The following is a 16,939-nucleotide window of genomic DNA, read 5'->3' as shown; positions in this document are numbered from 1 at the left end:
TCATTGAAACTGAATTCTCGGGATCGCGGTGGAGAAAAGAATTAATGTGTGCAGAATGTACGTATTCTGTGTAATGTATTTGAAGCCATTCTCTGTGTACGAGTGGTTGGCGTCACTACATATGATTAGCATGTGTTCTGCGTAATGCCTTTGAAGCCACTCCATATAGTTGGCGTCACTGCATATGCTTAGCACGTGTTATGTACAATGTTTTTGAAACCACTCCGTATATATATATATATATATAGTTGGTGTTACATTGCAATGCACAAGCATATGCAATGTAACACCAACTATAGGTGTATTCTAGACCTTAGAATATACCACCTAGAGATATATTCTAGGGTTGCTCGTCCCCATGTTGTCAGATGCACACACCTAACTCTGACACTCAATGTAATTTGATGTTGTCGAAAGCATATACTAGTTCAGCCTTTGAGAACTCATGCGAAAACCAAAAAATGTTTGCGGTAGCAGTAAAGATACGTCATCGTTAATGCCTGTCCTCTTCGAATGCACTTTATCCCATCCATCATCGATGTACCACTTTATGATAATCAGTTCTTCTGGAGGACATCTTTTATTAAGTCTCTATCTCCATGTTATTTATCTTATTTATCGTGTCAAAATGTCTGCTTTACAAGCTTACCTTCGTTTACAAAAAAAAAAAAAAAAAAAAAAAGACACGCTCTTGTCGTTGTATGTCTGAACACACATAATTGTTTCCAATCCCTAACGTTTGCTAGTATTTGAAATGTTTCTGGCGTTTATTGTCAGAAATGAGCTGCTCTTTAATGTCTCTTTTTAATGGCTCCATACTAACCAAATTGAATTTTTTTTTGTTTGTTTGCTTTTCAGGAGCTGTACAGTAAAAGCTACGAAGCCGTGGGGGTGCTGTTCGCTGCCATGCCCAATTTCTCAGACTTCTACACGGAGGACAGCGTTAATAATCAAGGATTAGAATGCTTAAGATTCCTGAATGAAGTCATTTCCGATTACGATGCTGTGAGTCTCTCTTCGATTTAAGAAAAAAAAATACATCCTTAAAATATCGGAATATCGCAATCTTTTTTTTCCCCCATGGAAGTAATATTGACTATCATCCGGCAGCTTAGTTAGATAATTAGATCGGTGTTATTTTAAACATCTTTGCACACTCGCTTGGTGTCATACACCATCTTCTTAATGAGTGTAAGAAACGTATAGTAAAAAAGAATGAAGAGAGACTTATTTTTTTGAATATGTTTACATGGGAAGAGAATGCAGGTGTCGGGGGATAAGATCGAAGTCTTCAAAGAATAGGATGGACCATGAATTGTGAATACGCCGTCAATGGACTGCTTTGACAAGGGACAATTCTAGGTTGTGGTATCGCAGGGAATTTTTCTCTAATAGGGTTGCCAATAAATGGAACAGCTTATCCAGGGAGAAGTAAATTATAACACACGTTCAAAAAGAAATAGGATAAACATATTGGGATAAATTGAGAAGCTATCCTAGTTGGATAAGACAACCATAATTTTTTTTATGGGCAAAATATTATATTTTACCATAATTATTATTTTTCGAGATAATTGCTCTTTATTGGGTTACTGTTTAGATATATTTGATATCCATATTTTTGCGAGCATCTCTTTTCAACAACCTGGTTGGGCATTTTGCCTGTTGTGGCCATAGTATAGTATTTGTATTTTTTCTAAATACGAAATTCTTGTGATATTCGTTCTTCATAAAACCGAGTAATAAAAATTCGAATACATTTCGTTGTGCGCTGCTCGAACGTGATGCCTTACTCATTGTACATTGTTTTATTATTGTATTTAAAAACAATTTTTTTGTAACGTCTTGCTTCCAGTTGTTGGAACAACCGAAATTTAAGGACATAATCAAAATCAAAACCATTGGATCGACGTACATGGCTGCCAGTGGCCTCACAGACGAAGACTATAACGTGAGTTGTTTTTGTTTGTTTTTTCGATCTTTTGTACGATTCTCGTGCTCGTGCATCACGATGGCCAAAAAAAATATGCGAGTGTACTTTACTGTTCGAATGAGGAATTCCGTATAATCTTTGGGACTTTCCCGCAACATCACATACAAACTCTAAATCCGTCAGGAGAATGACGTTGCAGCAATTCATTAATAGCATTGCATGACCAGCTGTTTATTTTCCCTCTCAAACTCACCAGTAAATTCTTATGGGGCGCAATGTATCCTTTGGTGCTTAATAATCATCTCCATGAACCGAGCATGGATTCATTCACAGTATAAAAGGCCAAGACATATATAAGTAAAATACTTATTTTTTATCCGAAGGGTGTGGTTAAAAGAAATTTCTAATTTATTCTCAGCTCTTCTTCTACACGGGCTGCTTTTGTCTAAAACTCTTAAATCTTGATAAGAATTCGCTGATAGCTATCTGAACGCTACTTACAAGGGATGTGAAAAGTCTTTCACTTCTATGCCTACCCCCAATTTTCCTATCTCTCAGACACTTACGCTTATTTGCGTTCAAATGGGTGGGAGACTTTCTGATACTGGGTATAAATTGTGATTGTCCTCACGCTGAATCGTTTTCAAGAAAGAATGAGTCGATTGCTCTCACCTCAATTTCAGAAAGACAGGTCGTTTGCCCTCTAACCTCTTGATTTTTAACATGCCAGGTAAACCCTTCATCTAAATTGTTGTTAGACCGATTATCCTTACTCGGACAAAAAGCGAAACGTCGTTTACGTCCTTCTTTTTTCTATTACAATGTGCGAAAGTTGATACAAAGGCATAAAGTTACCAGAACAAGTTTCATCAGAGATATTTTTGTGATTTCTCAGGCTTCTACTTATAACATAGAAAATACTGCCTTTTTATTGATCTTCTTTTCTGTGGATATGGAGTTTGTGTCCAGTAAGCACGGGAAAAAAATTGATTCTCAATAATTATTATAAATGTCGCAAAACGAACGAATGCATTAATTGGACCACGCCGTTGAAAATGGTACAAGAAATTTCTAGTTCGGAATAAGTTCACAACCCACGAGACGGAATATAATCTCAGTAGATAAATAATTCACAATGATGCTAAAAAAAAAGTGGTGCGAAGTCTTTTTGGAAAATTATCCAAGAAGAAATCAATGTGCTTCTGGTCATTCCGAAAATATCACTGTCGAAGACTCGGAATATACATTATATGGAAAATGTATGTATCGGACGAAGCGATCGTATAAGCATTCAAAAAAAATGTATAAGGTAAAAATTTTAGTATGCCTCAGGTAATAGATTTGCCCCCCTCCCTATCCCATTCCTCCAATTCCTGAATTCAAAATTTAACAAATAAACACTACGAAGTACACGTACACTGCAATGGCCAAGTTATTTAATGGTTTAGGCTCATTAACGTAGAAGAAATATCATATTAACCGGTACCACAGTGTATCTGAATATTTTGTAAGTGGACATAACTTACCAAAACAGTCAATTAGTTTCTAAATTATTTATAAATTGATTTCTTGGATAAAAAAAATTATATAAAGTATAAATAAATATAGCTAAAACTTTTACGTGTAAGATTAGAAAATTAACATTTAAAGTCAAAGATAGATGTCGCTTAAAACCGAAACTAATTTAATTTGACACGCGTAAAATCGAAATTTAAACTGTCTCAAAACGTAATAAAATTGGTCCACCGCAACAAAATAAAAGAAAAATTAATTAACCGATACTTGGTTGCTCCAAATTTCTCTATAATTATGCTCTACTATAATAAATTTTATCAAAATAATAACTTACGATATAAATTTTTTCAAAAAAAAAGAAGATAAAATTAAGAAAATTAATGTTTTAAGTCTCTCTCTCAATAGCAAAGGACGCTAGTAAAAACATTTCTTCTCTGGTACATTGATCAAAATTCATAAAATTTAATGCAATTTTTATACATGCTTACTTATTACTGAAATAGCATTTGAAAAGTTTCAAAATCCTCCTCTCCTCCATCACATAAAAAATAAAATAATTAATTATTTTAATTAAATAAATAATAAAAAAACGAAAAGTATATATATATATATATATATATATATATATTAAGGGCAATCGACCTGCCAGCTGGTTCACGAAAATCCAAATCCCTTCCATTTTGATGGCAATCGACGAACACCCTTAATTCGTACTAAGGGTTGATTGGTTTTTAAATAAAAATTATTTTGAAGTTCTCAATGTTAAAAATATCTAAGTTCTACAAAGTAAGGCCCTAAAATTCATTAATAAACATATCTAAATAGGCAATTACGGCAAGAAAAATTCAAAAAAGACATTTTCACAAAATAAAACAAATTTGAAAATAGGCAAGAAAAGGCATTTATATGGCATTTATCCTGAAATTCCGGGCTCTAATTATGAGTCATTATTATCTCATAGTGTAATTTATAGGGTTAAGGAAATAATCTATTCTTTATTTCCAACATCCAAGTAGAACTCATTAAAAATAAGGAAAAAAACGAGACGCATTTTTTTAATGTAAAAAAATGTTCAAACGGCCAAAGTTAGGGGAGTGTCCCGTAAAACGCGGGTCACCCTATGTATAAAAGTTTCTGGCCCGTGAGCGGTAGAGAAATACCGCATATCTGCTCCAAAAAAAGATTGTGCACCCCCTGCTTTACATCAAATTCTATGTGTGAATCGGTGTCTCATTTTTCCTCTCTCTTAGCCAAATGCTCCAAACAAGGAGAAGTGGGCTCACCTGGCGCAACTGACAGAATTCGCTCTGACTCTTAAGGAAACTCTGACTTATATCAATAAAGAGAGCTTCAACAATTTTGTATTGAGAATGGGTGAGTACAAAAACGAGCTTCTAGATATTTTTTTCTAATTTTTAGACACGGCGTCTGTTTCGATGAGAACTAAATCGACCAAATAGTTCACTCAAAATTATAACATATATTTCCTCCATGGATATTGCAAAAAGGCGATTCGTATTTGCGTGTATGCATATTTTTGTGTTTCGATATACATCGAATTTTACTATAAAATCGAAACACTCAACTGTCTCCTCTCATTCTTAAGTCTACGAGTAATTATGGACTCCTTGCCGTTCATTCGTAGGAATCAACCAAGGACCAATTACAGCCGGTGTGATAGGAGCCAGAAAACCCCATTACGACATGTGGGGCAACACTGTGAACGTGGCCAGCAGAATGGAAAGCACGGGAAAAGCTGGCCTCATACAGGTAGGTGCATTTTCACCATTTAATACAGCCATCTTCAATCTGTTGCTCTCGAGCACCATGGTGCTGCCCGAAGCATCAAGAGTGCGCGATGGTCGCGTCAGATTTCGTGCTCGAGAGCACTTGATCAGTGTTTCGATTAAACAACCTGCGTAGAAATAGCATTCAAAGATGACAGTTTAAGGCATACGATGTTAAAGTTGACGGAAAGAGTGCTCTTTCATGATGGGTATAAGCAGTGCTCGCTACTCAAAATAGGTTGAAGACCCCTGATCTAATACCATCATCATAGCTTCGCAGCGCTTAACCCATTTTTATCCATAAGCAGAATGTTTATTGTCCCTTATCACCAAGAGCGAAACAGTCTGCAAAAGGTTGATTTTCCTTATCATCGGAGTATTCCGCTTGCGCCAAATGAGGAGCAACGTATGATTTTTTCTGGATATAAATAAAAATGCTTGGAACAAATAATTCAAACAGGTTCAACTATTTTAATTTTTCCCCCGTTCTTCACCGAATCTCGCTAATGTGGATATGATACTACTGATACGTAAAAACCAGTTTCGTTGTCGACGAATGTCGATACGGTCAGGAGTGACTTGAGCTCATCGGATTTATGGAGTGAGCAACGGATTTAGAGCTTTGATGCCAATGGTTGAAACTGTTATTGTTCTTTATGAAAAGAAGACAAAGCTATCAAACCGTTATTGTTCGGGATCGTCTCAAAGCGGGCAAACAGTTTTTGGGTCCTTAGTTCTCATGAGACGCTCCCTGATAATATTTCATTGCAGTTGACACCGACTGATACAGACTTTCAAGAGGGCCGTCTCAGGAACAGTTCCATGTCAATTGATGTTTTGAGCAACCTTTCCCCCGCTAGAAGTAGGGGGGCCTACCATTTCGCGTACTTACAGTAGGCCTGCTCTATGGAAGGGATTGTAGCTTTCCTTCGTGTGTGTAGAAGGGAAAAACGTGTTACTGCGTGTCTAGGACTCCCCTCATTGATATGATGGGGCCCACCCAAGACAAAACTGAAATTATTGGGCCTCTGCGAATAGGTCAAAGATGTTTCATTAGTCGATGAATATTGATTGTTTAAATTTTAGGATTTCTCAAAATCATTTGATTTTGTTTACTTGCCCATGCGGAAATCGGACTTTATGCGTGTCTATACATAAAAGTTTATATTATTCAAATGGGGTTTTTCTTTCAACTGACTTTCAGTAATCTGGTGATTTCGGTGATTCATCATGACTCTAGTCTGGTATGTACCGGTTTAGTGACAGGGCCGTCTAGAGTATTATGGGATCTCAGGCGAAGTGATTTTTTAGCCCCCCCCCCTTACCAAGCTAGAAATGCCAGCCTACCGATTTGCATGCTTATTCTCGAAATTTTTAATCGGAACAAATCCCCCTCCACTCTTCAATTTATGCCTCCGGACCGTGCCTGGGTGGGAAAATGCGTTAAGACAGTACTGATTGGTGAGAGCAACTCTCGGAAAATACTAGTACCAAGTATAATTATCATGGGGGGAGGGGTCCCTAATGCACTTGAGGTCATCCTCAGATTTTGCATTTGTGGATCCATGTGTTAAGACAGTCCTAAGTACATCACATTGTCATGTGTTCTTGTGGAGACAATAGCTATACAATTGCATATTTCTATCATTTTGCTGTCGTTGATGTGTTTATATTAAAGTGCGATGATTTGTCGCGAATGCTGAATCAGCCAACCAGGAGGTCATTATGTAACTTTCCTGTTTCTGACCTGGTTTTCTCTTTCCTATGCAGGTCGTTGAAGAAACGGCTCGCATCCTGGAAGAATTCGACTACGTCTTCGAGCAGAGGGGAATGGTAGCAGTAAAGGGCAAAGGCAATCTCATGACCTATTATCTCCTCGGCAGAGCTTCCGAAGTATCTGCGAAGCAGAGATTATCCAGCACCACCAGTACGACGGGCAGTGGAAGCGGGACAGCCACGCCCGTAGTCGCAACGACTTCCTCGAGTTAACCTGAGCGGACAGAAATAAAAAGCAAAATCGATCTATTTCGCGACGGAAGCCAACATCGTTCGGGAATTATTATTATCGTTAATTGACGCATCCACACGGGGGGAAAAATGACAGAAGCGTCGATTCGGATAATTATTATCATTCTTCGCCGTTGTAGTTATATAGTGAGATTTTTTTTTTTTTCGGACGCCATTCGCTTCGTGTACTTTTCCGCAGTTGCTCCGAGCAGTATGCCAACTTTTATACAGTATGATAAATTGCTCGGCAGTGGTGGTTCCTTCATCCCGCCACTACTAAGGCTTATGGACTGAAAGAACCTACATCTCTTTCTCTGTCTCACTCACAGAAGAAGTGAGGTCGAGAGACGAAGCCTAGCTCACTGTTGGATCGCTTTTTCCTCCTGTATATTCCCTCCTAACCGCACCATTTCTTCTTCTGTTAAGCTGAGCTAATAATCAAGTGACGCACTGTAGTTTGAAACAAGAGAGCTTTAGCTCGATCAACCCTGAATCAAAACGACTAAAAACACCAAATGAAGCATCAAATGATCAACCAACTTTCACCAAAATCAAAATAAGAGGTGTCAATATCAATTTTTTTCGTGCTTTTTTTAGTCCTTAAGTTAGTCCTTATTTTCCTCAAAAAAGAAACCCACTTAGCTATTACACGAGATTTTTCAGAAATTCATGCACAGTTTCTAGGACAGGGGTATTGGTGTAGTAATTGGAGTCGTTAGCAATGTTTGGCAGATGATTTTCATCTGAAAGGTTACTAGATGGCGTTTATTGTTCCGTATGCTCATAAATTTTTCAAATCACCGTCATTATTGCTCATACGGAGAAATGGCTAATATCCGCCTCGCATACGTACAGCCCACTGCTACGTATACGAGGTGGTACTCGATGGAACGGGTGTCAATGCACGATTCGGCTATTATTCACTTCCTCAAGTGTTGCATCAAAGTGTTGGTCTGTGTGTGCGTGGTAAACACGTTGAAAATATTGAGAACGCTCGTCTCTGTGTGCTCTAAAATGGTGAGGGAAATTCCAAGGATTTCCTCGAATGCACTATAGGTAGTGTAGTTCCCATGCGTAGACGCTGCAAAGCGTGTGTTACAGCCGGTGCGATCGATGTGGTCACGTGTTGAAACCACACGTTCTGAAACCTCGATGAATTTCGCCAAATGTCTTGGTGTACCGAGGCATTAATACAGAAGAAACATTCGAGGGCCTAGGGTGGCATGATGTCACAGGATTCAAAAGATCACACTACTAAGAGCTGGGGGTGTGATTTCTTTGTTTGTTATTTGCATTATTTGTTGGTGCTCTTTTTTTTTTACTTTTTTTTTAGTTCGACGATCCCCCGCTCTTAGGAATGTGTGAGAGGGATTCGGCTACACCGAATTGCACTCATGGGACCCACACTCTAGAAAAATAGGAATAAAAATTATTTATTCGATTAAATATTTTATATTAAAGTTAGATTAAAGTTATTTAAAGTTTAAATATTACAAGTATTAATTCTCTTGATTCATGACTATCAGCGCTCAAATTGTGAAAATACTCATAAAAATCTACAAATATAAGCAATTATAGTGAACTCTAAAGAGTATATTCACAGCGCAACAGGCCCAGGTCCAAAAGAGAGTCAGTTGTCCTATAATCTCTCTCTCTCCCCCCTAACTCAGAGATTGGTTGCCTTTTCCCACAAGACATATTTCCGGATCCATGCCTCATGCCTGTACCATAAAGGGGACCACACGATTATTTTGGGGCTTCGCTTTTGTTAAGGCTGCCCTTGACATATACAGTGTAGGGAAGCTCATCCGCCCTTCGCATAATTTATTCGGGTGGAGGGGTGTCTCAAATGTTTCAGCACGGCAATAATTGGTGAGCAGTAATAATTTCTCGTCTTTAGTATTATAACATGAGTACGTGAATGTGAGGCACTGCGTTTATATATACGACCCTGCTGCATTGCTACGATTCCAATTTCTCTCCTGTATACCCTAACCACTCATAGAAGATTGTTCGCGTGTATATCTGAAACACCAAGCATGTTTTTAATGACAACATTGACGTTGGAGAGTGAATACGTTTCCAATACAAAAATACAGCATTGTAAAGCACAAATTTGTGATCAAACTTTGCAGCGAAACGAACTCTATCATTGGAGATATTATGCGTTGGTTCCGATGCTTATATATGACTATCTTTCAAGATTCCATTCGTTTCAGCAGCCAAAATATTTCTGAGAAAAAGAAGACGACAATGTGGTGAACATTCTACATGAAAGATGGCAATACTAATGTAATTTTATTTTAGATGTGATGCTTCCTAAAAACTGACAATTTTTTCGATTCTAATGATCGAAACCAAATAATGATGCAAAATGGATTGATTTGTTTCTGGAAAAAATCGAGATCTTTTCATATATGCTTTTTTAGAGGCTTTTGTTTTAATTTCTCTCTGCCCTAAATTGTCTAAGGGTTCACTGTTAGTTTTTACAATTAAAATAGAAAGCAATATTTGTTGTTGTGTTATGACAGGCAAAAGGATCCAGATGGGAGCGATGACCCCTCCCAAGAGCCGAATAACATGAGAAAAATTGGTGTTTCCCGTAAAATACAGGACGTTCTAACAAACTTACACATTTGTCGCCTCTACCGAAACACCGCCCAGAGGATCCCCGTGCCTGTATAACTCAAACTGCTCTTTTTGGAGCGTTGTTGTCTGTTCTGTCCGAGCAAATTCAATGCAATATCATCTCGCCAACGGCTTTGATTGATGTTTTTTTGGTGAGTGGTGCTCTCTCTCTCTCGATCTTTATTGATATCGGATTCTGTAGAGATTCGCTTTCCTGATCATCTCCGAAAAATAAATACCAACATTTCCTTGAGATTTCTCATAATGTATTTGCAATAATGTCACTCCAAAAAGCCGGATCCATGAGACGAAATTCCTCTAGGAATGTAGTTTGTGAATTTTTTAATTTTTGTTTCATGTTATTTAACTGGTTGAATCTTTTTTTCTTTTTCCCCTTCAATATCGGCGGTGGTACTGTTTGAAGACATTGATTAATATGAAGCTTGCTGTAATTATAATTGCGATTCGTTCGAATGTACATGCGCTGTTATTGGAGCGCTAACCTCCAGTGGAGCAGAGCTGGATTCGAATTCCGTCTGGGTCTTAGCAAATAGATACGTGGTGGCATTCCTCCGCTGTTGTCGACTCGACGTGAAAGCACATTACACACCAAGTCCAGAGTATTCTATGGAACGGGAATCCCAGAAACAGATGAAATAACCTACTTGCGGTAAGCCTAATTTTCTTCCGAACAGAGGAAACTAAAACATCGATCAAAAGATAGATCAGGCAAGAAAATGTAGCCAAATGCGTCAGCTATTGGCATCATCAGCGAATAGAAGACTCTCGAAGTTGGTGGCGTTGGCGAATAGACGCTGGTTAATTAGCGCGAATTGGATGTTTTATTTGTTCACCAAAGGAAACTTTCCGTTGGAGTTTGTCTCAATCGTAATCGGCAGAACCAACTCTGCTATCGGGATTTAGACGATGGCGCCCTTTTGAAAAAGAAAAGTTGCCAAAATCGATTCGGTAATAATTCAGCCTTGAACTACGCTAACATAACTTGAACGAATAAACATATTTGCGAGATTTAATGGTGCCCATAAAGGTTTCTATTGAATCCTTTATGGATGTTAATACATAATGAATGTTAATCTAATGCTTATTAACAACCAGCGCAAAATTCTTCTCGAAGAACGCACAAAAGGTTACGAGGAGTCCTCCATCCCCAAGCAAAAAATCTCTCTTGATTGTCTTATTCGGTATCTGTCAATGCTTTATTCATTAACCGCCGTGAACATCGAGATGTAACCGCTTATAAATATTGCTTAAATTAACATATAACTAATTCATAACTCCTTATCTGTCTCTCTTTTTTGGAGAGTTGGAAGCAATTTCGAGCTGCATGTTTCCAAATCTCGTCGAGCCGAGAACGAGCGAGAAGTATCTATCCACGAGCCTCATTATTGTTGTATATGTATTGTGGGAATCGATATTCCGTTGAAATGTTGCGCGTTCGAAAGCCCCATAAAGTGGTTATAAAATACATCCTTAAGAGTCCTCTGGAGAGTGATCTGGCGATCGTTTTTTTTTTCTTTCTTGAAACAGTATTTGGGCTATTCAGACCGCGTGCAAAACATTATTGGGGGAAAAATAATAGTTCGAATTTCCATCACCAGATGACTTTTGACGAACACACATATCGGGAATTTATTCGAATTTACCAAACATTAGTTTTAGATTCTAAAAGTTTTAAAGCAAGGTTTAAAAAGATATTTATCGATTTCTTTTCTTGTTCCGAACAGTGTTCTGAATGTTTCGTTTGTTCGTGAAGTTTTAATCATGTGAAAATAGCAACACACAATAGTTCCGCCTTCATAGTGTATCGCCGTTTAACCGCTTCACCAGCAGAATTTATTTCACTTATCACTAATCATCGTGGAACGTATTTCTCCAAGGAGGCTTTCTTCTGACTTTGAGCAGGTTCAAGCAGTGCCGTCTTCAGGCATGGCCCGGGGGCCTCAAGTGAAGAAGGGCCTCACAAAAATGAGATCTGGTTGAAATTTTCGAGAATTTATGTAGTAGGGCCTCAGAAAAATCAATTGGCCCGGGGGCCCATGATACTCTTAAGACGGCCCTGGGTGCAGGTGCCCCACTTCCCAACTTTGAGAACAATTAAAGTCAGAAGAATAATAACTCCTGTATTTTTCTCTTATATGTAGGGTAAATGCTATCGGGCGTCCATTAATTACACAACTGATTCCTTGCGGGAAAACTAATGTAGAAAAGTGTTTTCTATTTCAGGATCGGGCTAATATTAAGGAATCCAATAAATAATACTGAAATAATAATTATAATAATACTGAAATAATACTGAAATAATAATTATAATAATACTGAAATAATAATTATAATAATACTGAAATAATAATTATAATAATACTGAAATAATAATTATAATAATACTGAAATAATAATTATAATAATACTGAAATAATAATTATAATAATACTGAAATAATAATTATAATAATACTGAAATAATAATTATAATTTATAATACTGTTAATAATAATACTGAACTCAACCTCTAATGGGATTGAATATTTCAATTCATTTCCAATTAACGGCAACGCGCTGCATGAGGGGGAATATTGTTTTCTTGTTTTCATTGGGTGTTTGATGCGTAACTGACCATTAGGAAACTGGCGCGTCCCAAAATTTTCAAAACGTTAAAAGTTTTGCAATTTTGTTACGCGTCAGTTTTCTAACTGTCAGTTACGCGTCAAATACCCAACGAAAACAAAATTTCCCCCCTGCAGCGTGTTGTCGCTAATTGGAAATTAACTAAAATATTCAATCCCGTTACTTTTTTTGTTTTCTTTCACGATTGGCGCTTTTTCCTCTTCGTATAGAGCGATGTTAACCTTGTTATTATGTGTTACCTTCACCCAACGATATTGGCAAATTTATCACCAGATTTGTGAGGCGTTAGTCAAAACGAAATCCAGTAGAAAAAATATTCTCACGCTTGTTTACTAAAATATTGTAATTTCCTTTCCTTCACTGTTAAGTCAAACTTTTGAGGTAAAGGACAGGGGGAAAAAGTGGTTTGTGCAGCTTTAGCTTTCTTGATTACTCCTAGCATTGTTATCAGCTTAAAAACGCCAAGTTATACGTTTGTTGTACGTTCGGTGAGTTTGGCAGGATTCGAAATTGACGCCATAAGTTTTTAATGTATAATAACTCCATGATTATTGGTCAAATCAAAAAACTGAAAACACTTTTTCATATTAGTTTTTTACAAGGAATCACGTGTGTTGGGCAGTCGGTGCTATCCACGCTGTATACAGTAAAACCTCCGTTTGAGGGAACACTCCGAATAAGGGATACTTTTATTCATGGGACACGCGGATGTCGTGATCCATGTCCCTTTGAATAAGAACTCATTTACGTCTGAATAAAGAACTCCTTTATTTAAGGGACAAAATGTCTGGTTCCGTATATTGTTTGTTGTTTATTGCTGAGCATGTGTGGCTTTAATTTCGCTAATCTGATAAAATGTTTTGTTTGAATTTATTTTTTTTTCTACTTTGAAGTTTGCAACCCGAATTTTTTTTTCTTACTATAGCTTGAATCACAAAGAGAAGGTAGTTATACATTTGGAAACTAATATAACTTACTTTTAATACATTTAATTTATATGCGATTTTACGACCTCTTTATGACCCTGTATAAGAATTGCAATTCCAGATGGATATTTTTAAATGGTTTTTCAGACTTCCTATATGTCATTAATTACGTAAAAAATTATCAACTCGAAAAAAAAATTGAGCATTTATGGGTTAAAACACCCCATTTTCATCTTGTGGTGGAAATTTGTTTTTTCCCCCCGGGAACCTTTTCCCAATAATCTAAATAGCGAGCGATTTCGGGAAAAAATCTGATCGCAAAGAACGCTCCTTACGATTAATCAGAAGTACGGGGACTTATTTTATAATCACTCTATACACGGTAAAGATAAATGATTCCATTTTCAGTAGCTGAATTTTGGGGGAAGATATTAATTGAATGAGGTAAATAATATCACATTGCTGCTAAATGTCATTCGTCGATCTTTACTTAGGCTGCTATTGTTCAAGACGAAAAGATCCTCAGATATTATTCGAGAGGAAAAAAAAATTCCGCGCACAAAAATTCGAAGCGCTACACTTTGTAATGTTTCAAAGCAATGTATAATGCTTAAGCAAAAAAAAAAAAAAAAAATCATGCAATACTCTATGTAAATCGGTGTATATATTGTGTGGGTGAAGAATACCCGTTTGAAATTTATTTTGAGAGTTATATTTGAGAGTTTTATATATATTATGGAACTTTTTTGCGTCGTTCGTTCGTTGTACATACTACATATCTACTATAAAACAAGAGCCTTGTTTATTTCTCTTCCCTCCGAGACCATTCTTCTTTTTATGGTACGTAATAGATTAGGGCCGTCAGTGCATAAGCAAGTATATAAATTATGTATACAATGTGTATGTATGTACCTGTATACAAAAAAAAGAGAGAAAGTGAGAGAAAGTTATATATATATATACCTGCACCCCCCCACTTTATAGCTGTACCAAGTCAATTGTGATTTTTATGTCTTTATTGTGTGTATGTGTGTATATGGCACGAGTTTGAAATCATGTTGTAGCCGGTTTCATTCGTTGTTATCTCATTGTTGTTGCTGCTACTGCTACTGTTGTGTGTGTTCGAAGTGTCTTATTGTTTTGTTGCCTGATTGGATTGGCGCAGCATGACTTTTTGTTGGAGTCTTTGTGCCATTAAATGTCCAGTAACTTTTCCTGATTGAATAGTTTTTTTTTTCCGAATTTGTGTGAAAGTGGATCAATGCATGTCTCCTGCCGGAAGACATTTTTTTTTGTTTTTTTTGTTTTATAAATCCATTTTTATAATTTCTTGGAATTTATAATCAGGTGGCAGACATTCCGTCTTATTCTTTTAGCGATGGTTCTAATAGCGTTATAAATTTTTGTGCATGCCAAGCGAAATCAACATTTTTTTTCCCCCTTCGTCATTTCTATGCCGATGCACATCCAGAGCTTGAGATTCCTCGCGTTAGCACTTCTCGAAATAATCGCTCCCGGTTTTGAATTTCCTCCAATTTCGAGCTGATTTACACTTCAGAGGAGTCACGCGAAAAAATTCGATGACATGAAATAAAAATCAATAAAATATTCACTCAATTCACCAGTCTCTCTCTTTCGAAGGAAGATATAAATGACAGCACCTAGATGTACGCATAGATCAATCGGTAGGTTTTACAAAGCACGAACCCGACGCAGTTCACCTCTCAGTGGGGTCATTAGTGCTCATTCGCGCAAGTCAGCTCATTCTCAGCAAATCATGAGTTCGTCCTCAGCTGTGTCATAGGATCCAGTTGGATGAGGATGCTCGTCCACAGAAGTGGCGTAGAAGTCTTGGGTTGTGCGTACTCATACTCATCAGTGACGTAGGAGCTGGTCTGTAAATGTTCGTCAACAGTGATGAAGGATCTTAGGACTGTGAACGATCATCCTCAGAAGTGTCATAGGATCCCGGTGGTTGTCGGTGCTCAACCTTGGCTTTTGTTATGAAACACTGAGCAGAGCAACCCAAAATTGATGCTTAAATCAAATTATTCTACTGCTACTAAACATGTAATAGTACATGCATTAGCGTTCATGCAATGCACCCGTACACATTCCTCTGCAGAATTTCTAAGGAATAATTAAATGCATTTTGTGGCAAAGCATGCCCAGAATTGATTCAACACCTTTTTTGTCCAACAAAAAGCTCGAGTCAAGTGTTTTATCCCAGGGTCTAAAACACTTCCGATGCCTCTGCCAGTAAGTCATCTTCCATACTGTCAGTATCAGAAGAAGTATTGTCCGTAACTCCCTTTAGAGGTGGGATGGGCATCAAGTACTGATAGACTTTTCATTCTCATGAAAGTGTGACGAGTTCCGAAACAGTTAAGTACCAAGGTATGACTGAAATGAGAAAGTGATAATTGTGCTTTAGTTGCGGACAAGATGTCCTATCCCTAAAATCGTCCAGAAAGACTTTTCAGAACCGGTAGATGAGTATCTTTTTTCTTTCAAACCGTACATAGCCAAAGTCAGTCTCCTAGATACTAATAGTAGTATCTAAGAAGCTTTTACACAGCCCAGGCTCTATCGACAATCGGATGATGAGCTTCCATCCGGGGCAGTTCAAAGCGGCGCGCAATACGATACACAAATCAATATATATAAAAAAATCTCGATCCTTTATATCTCTTTAAAAATATCCTAACTAGCGCTTCCGAAACTTTGGACACTTTCATGATCGAGACGGTATATAATTGTGCAGTAGCAGCAGCGTCGCATCCGACTGATCGATTTCCAAGCCTCAATTAGAGAGCGCTGAAGCGAAGTGTCCTCTAAAACTACTTTATGTCGTGTTTATTGGTTTTTAAACTCTTTCGAAATTCGATTCGGAATTCCTCCCGGTCTTTGAAATGTACGATAAATTCATCAACTCTATTCACATTGGGATCTGATCAAATGTTAGTGTGCAATGGCAGTATTATTTGTTGCATTGCCCTAAGAGAAGCGATTCACGTCTCGGGAAGTGCTGACGTTTCATCACAAAGATGCGCCCAAAATTTATGTGCCTGACAATCTATAGGATTTAGCTTTTTAAACGTTTTGTAAGTTCTCTACAAAATAATTAAAAATATGTTTACTATATGTATATAATATATATATATAGAGAGAGAGAAAAGCAAACGTGATGAATGTGTCGCTTACTGCGTGTTTCATCTCCTTCCCATTTGATTTTCCCGCCATCTCTGTTCACGCTGAGTATAGTATACTAATTAATTAGCATGCACGGACGCAATAACCACTTGTGCTTCTTGCGATATGATGAAATAATAATTTAATAAAATACTATGACGATGGAAGGCGTAGTGGCAATTAATTGTTCACCTCCTTTGTTGTTGTTGTTGTTTTCGATGAAACGCTTTATTGAGAATAAAACTAATTTTTTTGTTGTGGAATCATGTTTATTTGTCGGTGCTCTTTTTTCTTTTCTTTTTTTAG

General features: G+C 37.3%; 1 protein-coding gene across 2 annotated transcripts in view; it reads left to right on the top strand.

Moving 5' to 3' along the window:
- The window catches only part of LOC149083032 (adenylate cyclase type 3-like), a 116,606-nt gene extending 99,710 nt beyond the window's left edge, over nt 1-16,896 (top strand). For both annotated transcript variants that reach the window (XM_089236134.1, XM_089236133.1), the window contains 5 exons: nt 859-1,005; nt 1,856-1,951; nt 4,699-4,822; nt 5,094-5,218; nt 7,006-16,896. In XM_089236134.1, the coding sequence (XP_089092260.1) occupies nt 859-1,005; nt 1,856-1,951; nt 4,699-4,822; nt 5,094-5,218; nt 7,006-7,224 (711 nt within the window). In that variant the 3' untranslated portion in view covers nt 7,225-16,896. The remainder of the gene's footprint in view (nt 1-858; nt 1,006-1,855; nt 1,952-4,698; nt 4,823-5,093; nt 5,219-7,005) is intronic.
- Nucleotides 16,897-16,939: the final 43 nt, after the last annotated feature.

This window comes from Pholcus phalangioides, unplaced genomic scaffold, assembly GCF_987345545.1.
Source record: "Pholcus phalangioides strain wild (caught in Gottingen) unplaced genomic scaffold, Ppha-v1.0 ptg000009l_1, whole genome shotgun sequence".
In the NCBI taxonomy this organism is placed as follows: domain Eukaryota; kingdom Metazoa; phylum Arthropoda; class Arachnida; order Araneae; family Pholcidae; genus Pholcus; species Pholcus phalangioides.
The sequence above is the reverse complement of the archived record's forward strand: the minus strand, read 5'-3'. Positions and strand labels throughout refer to the sequence as shown.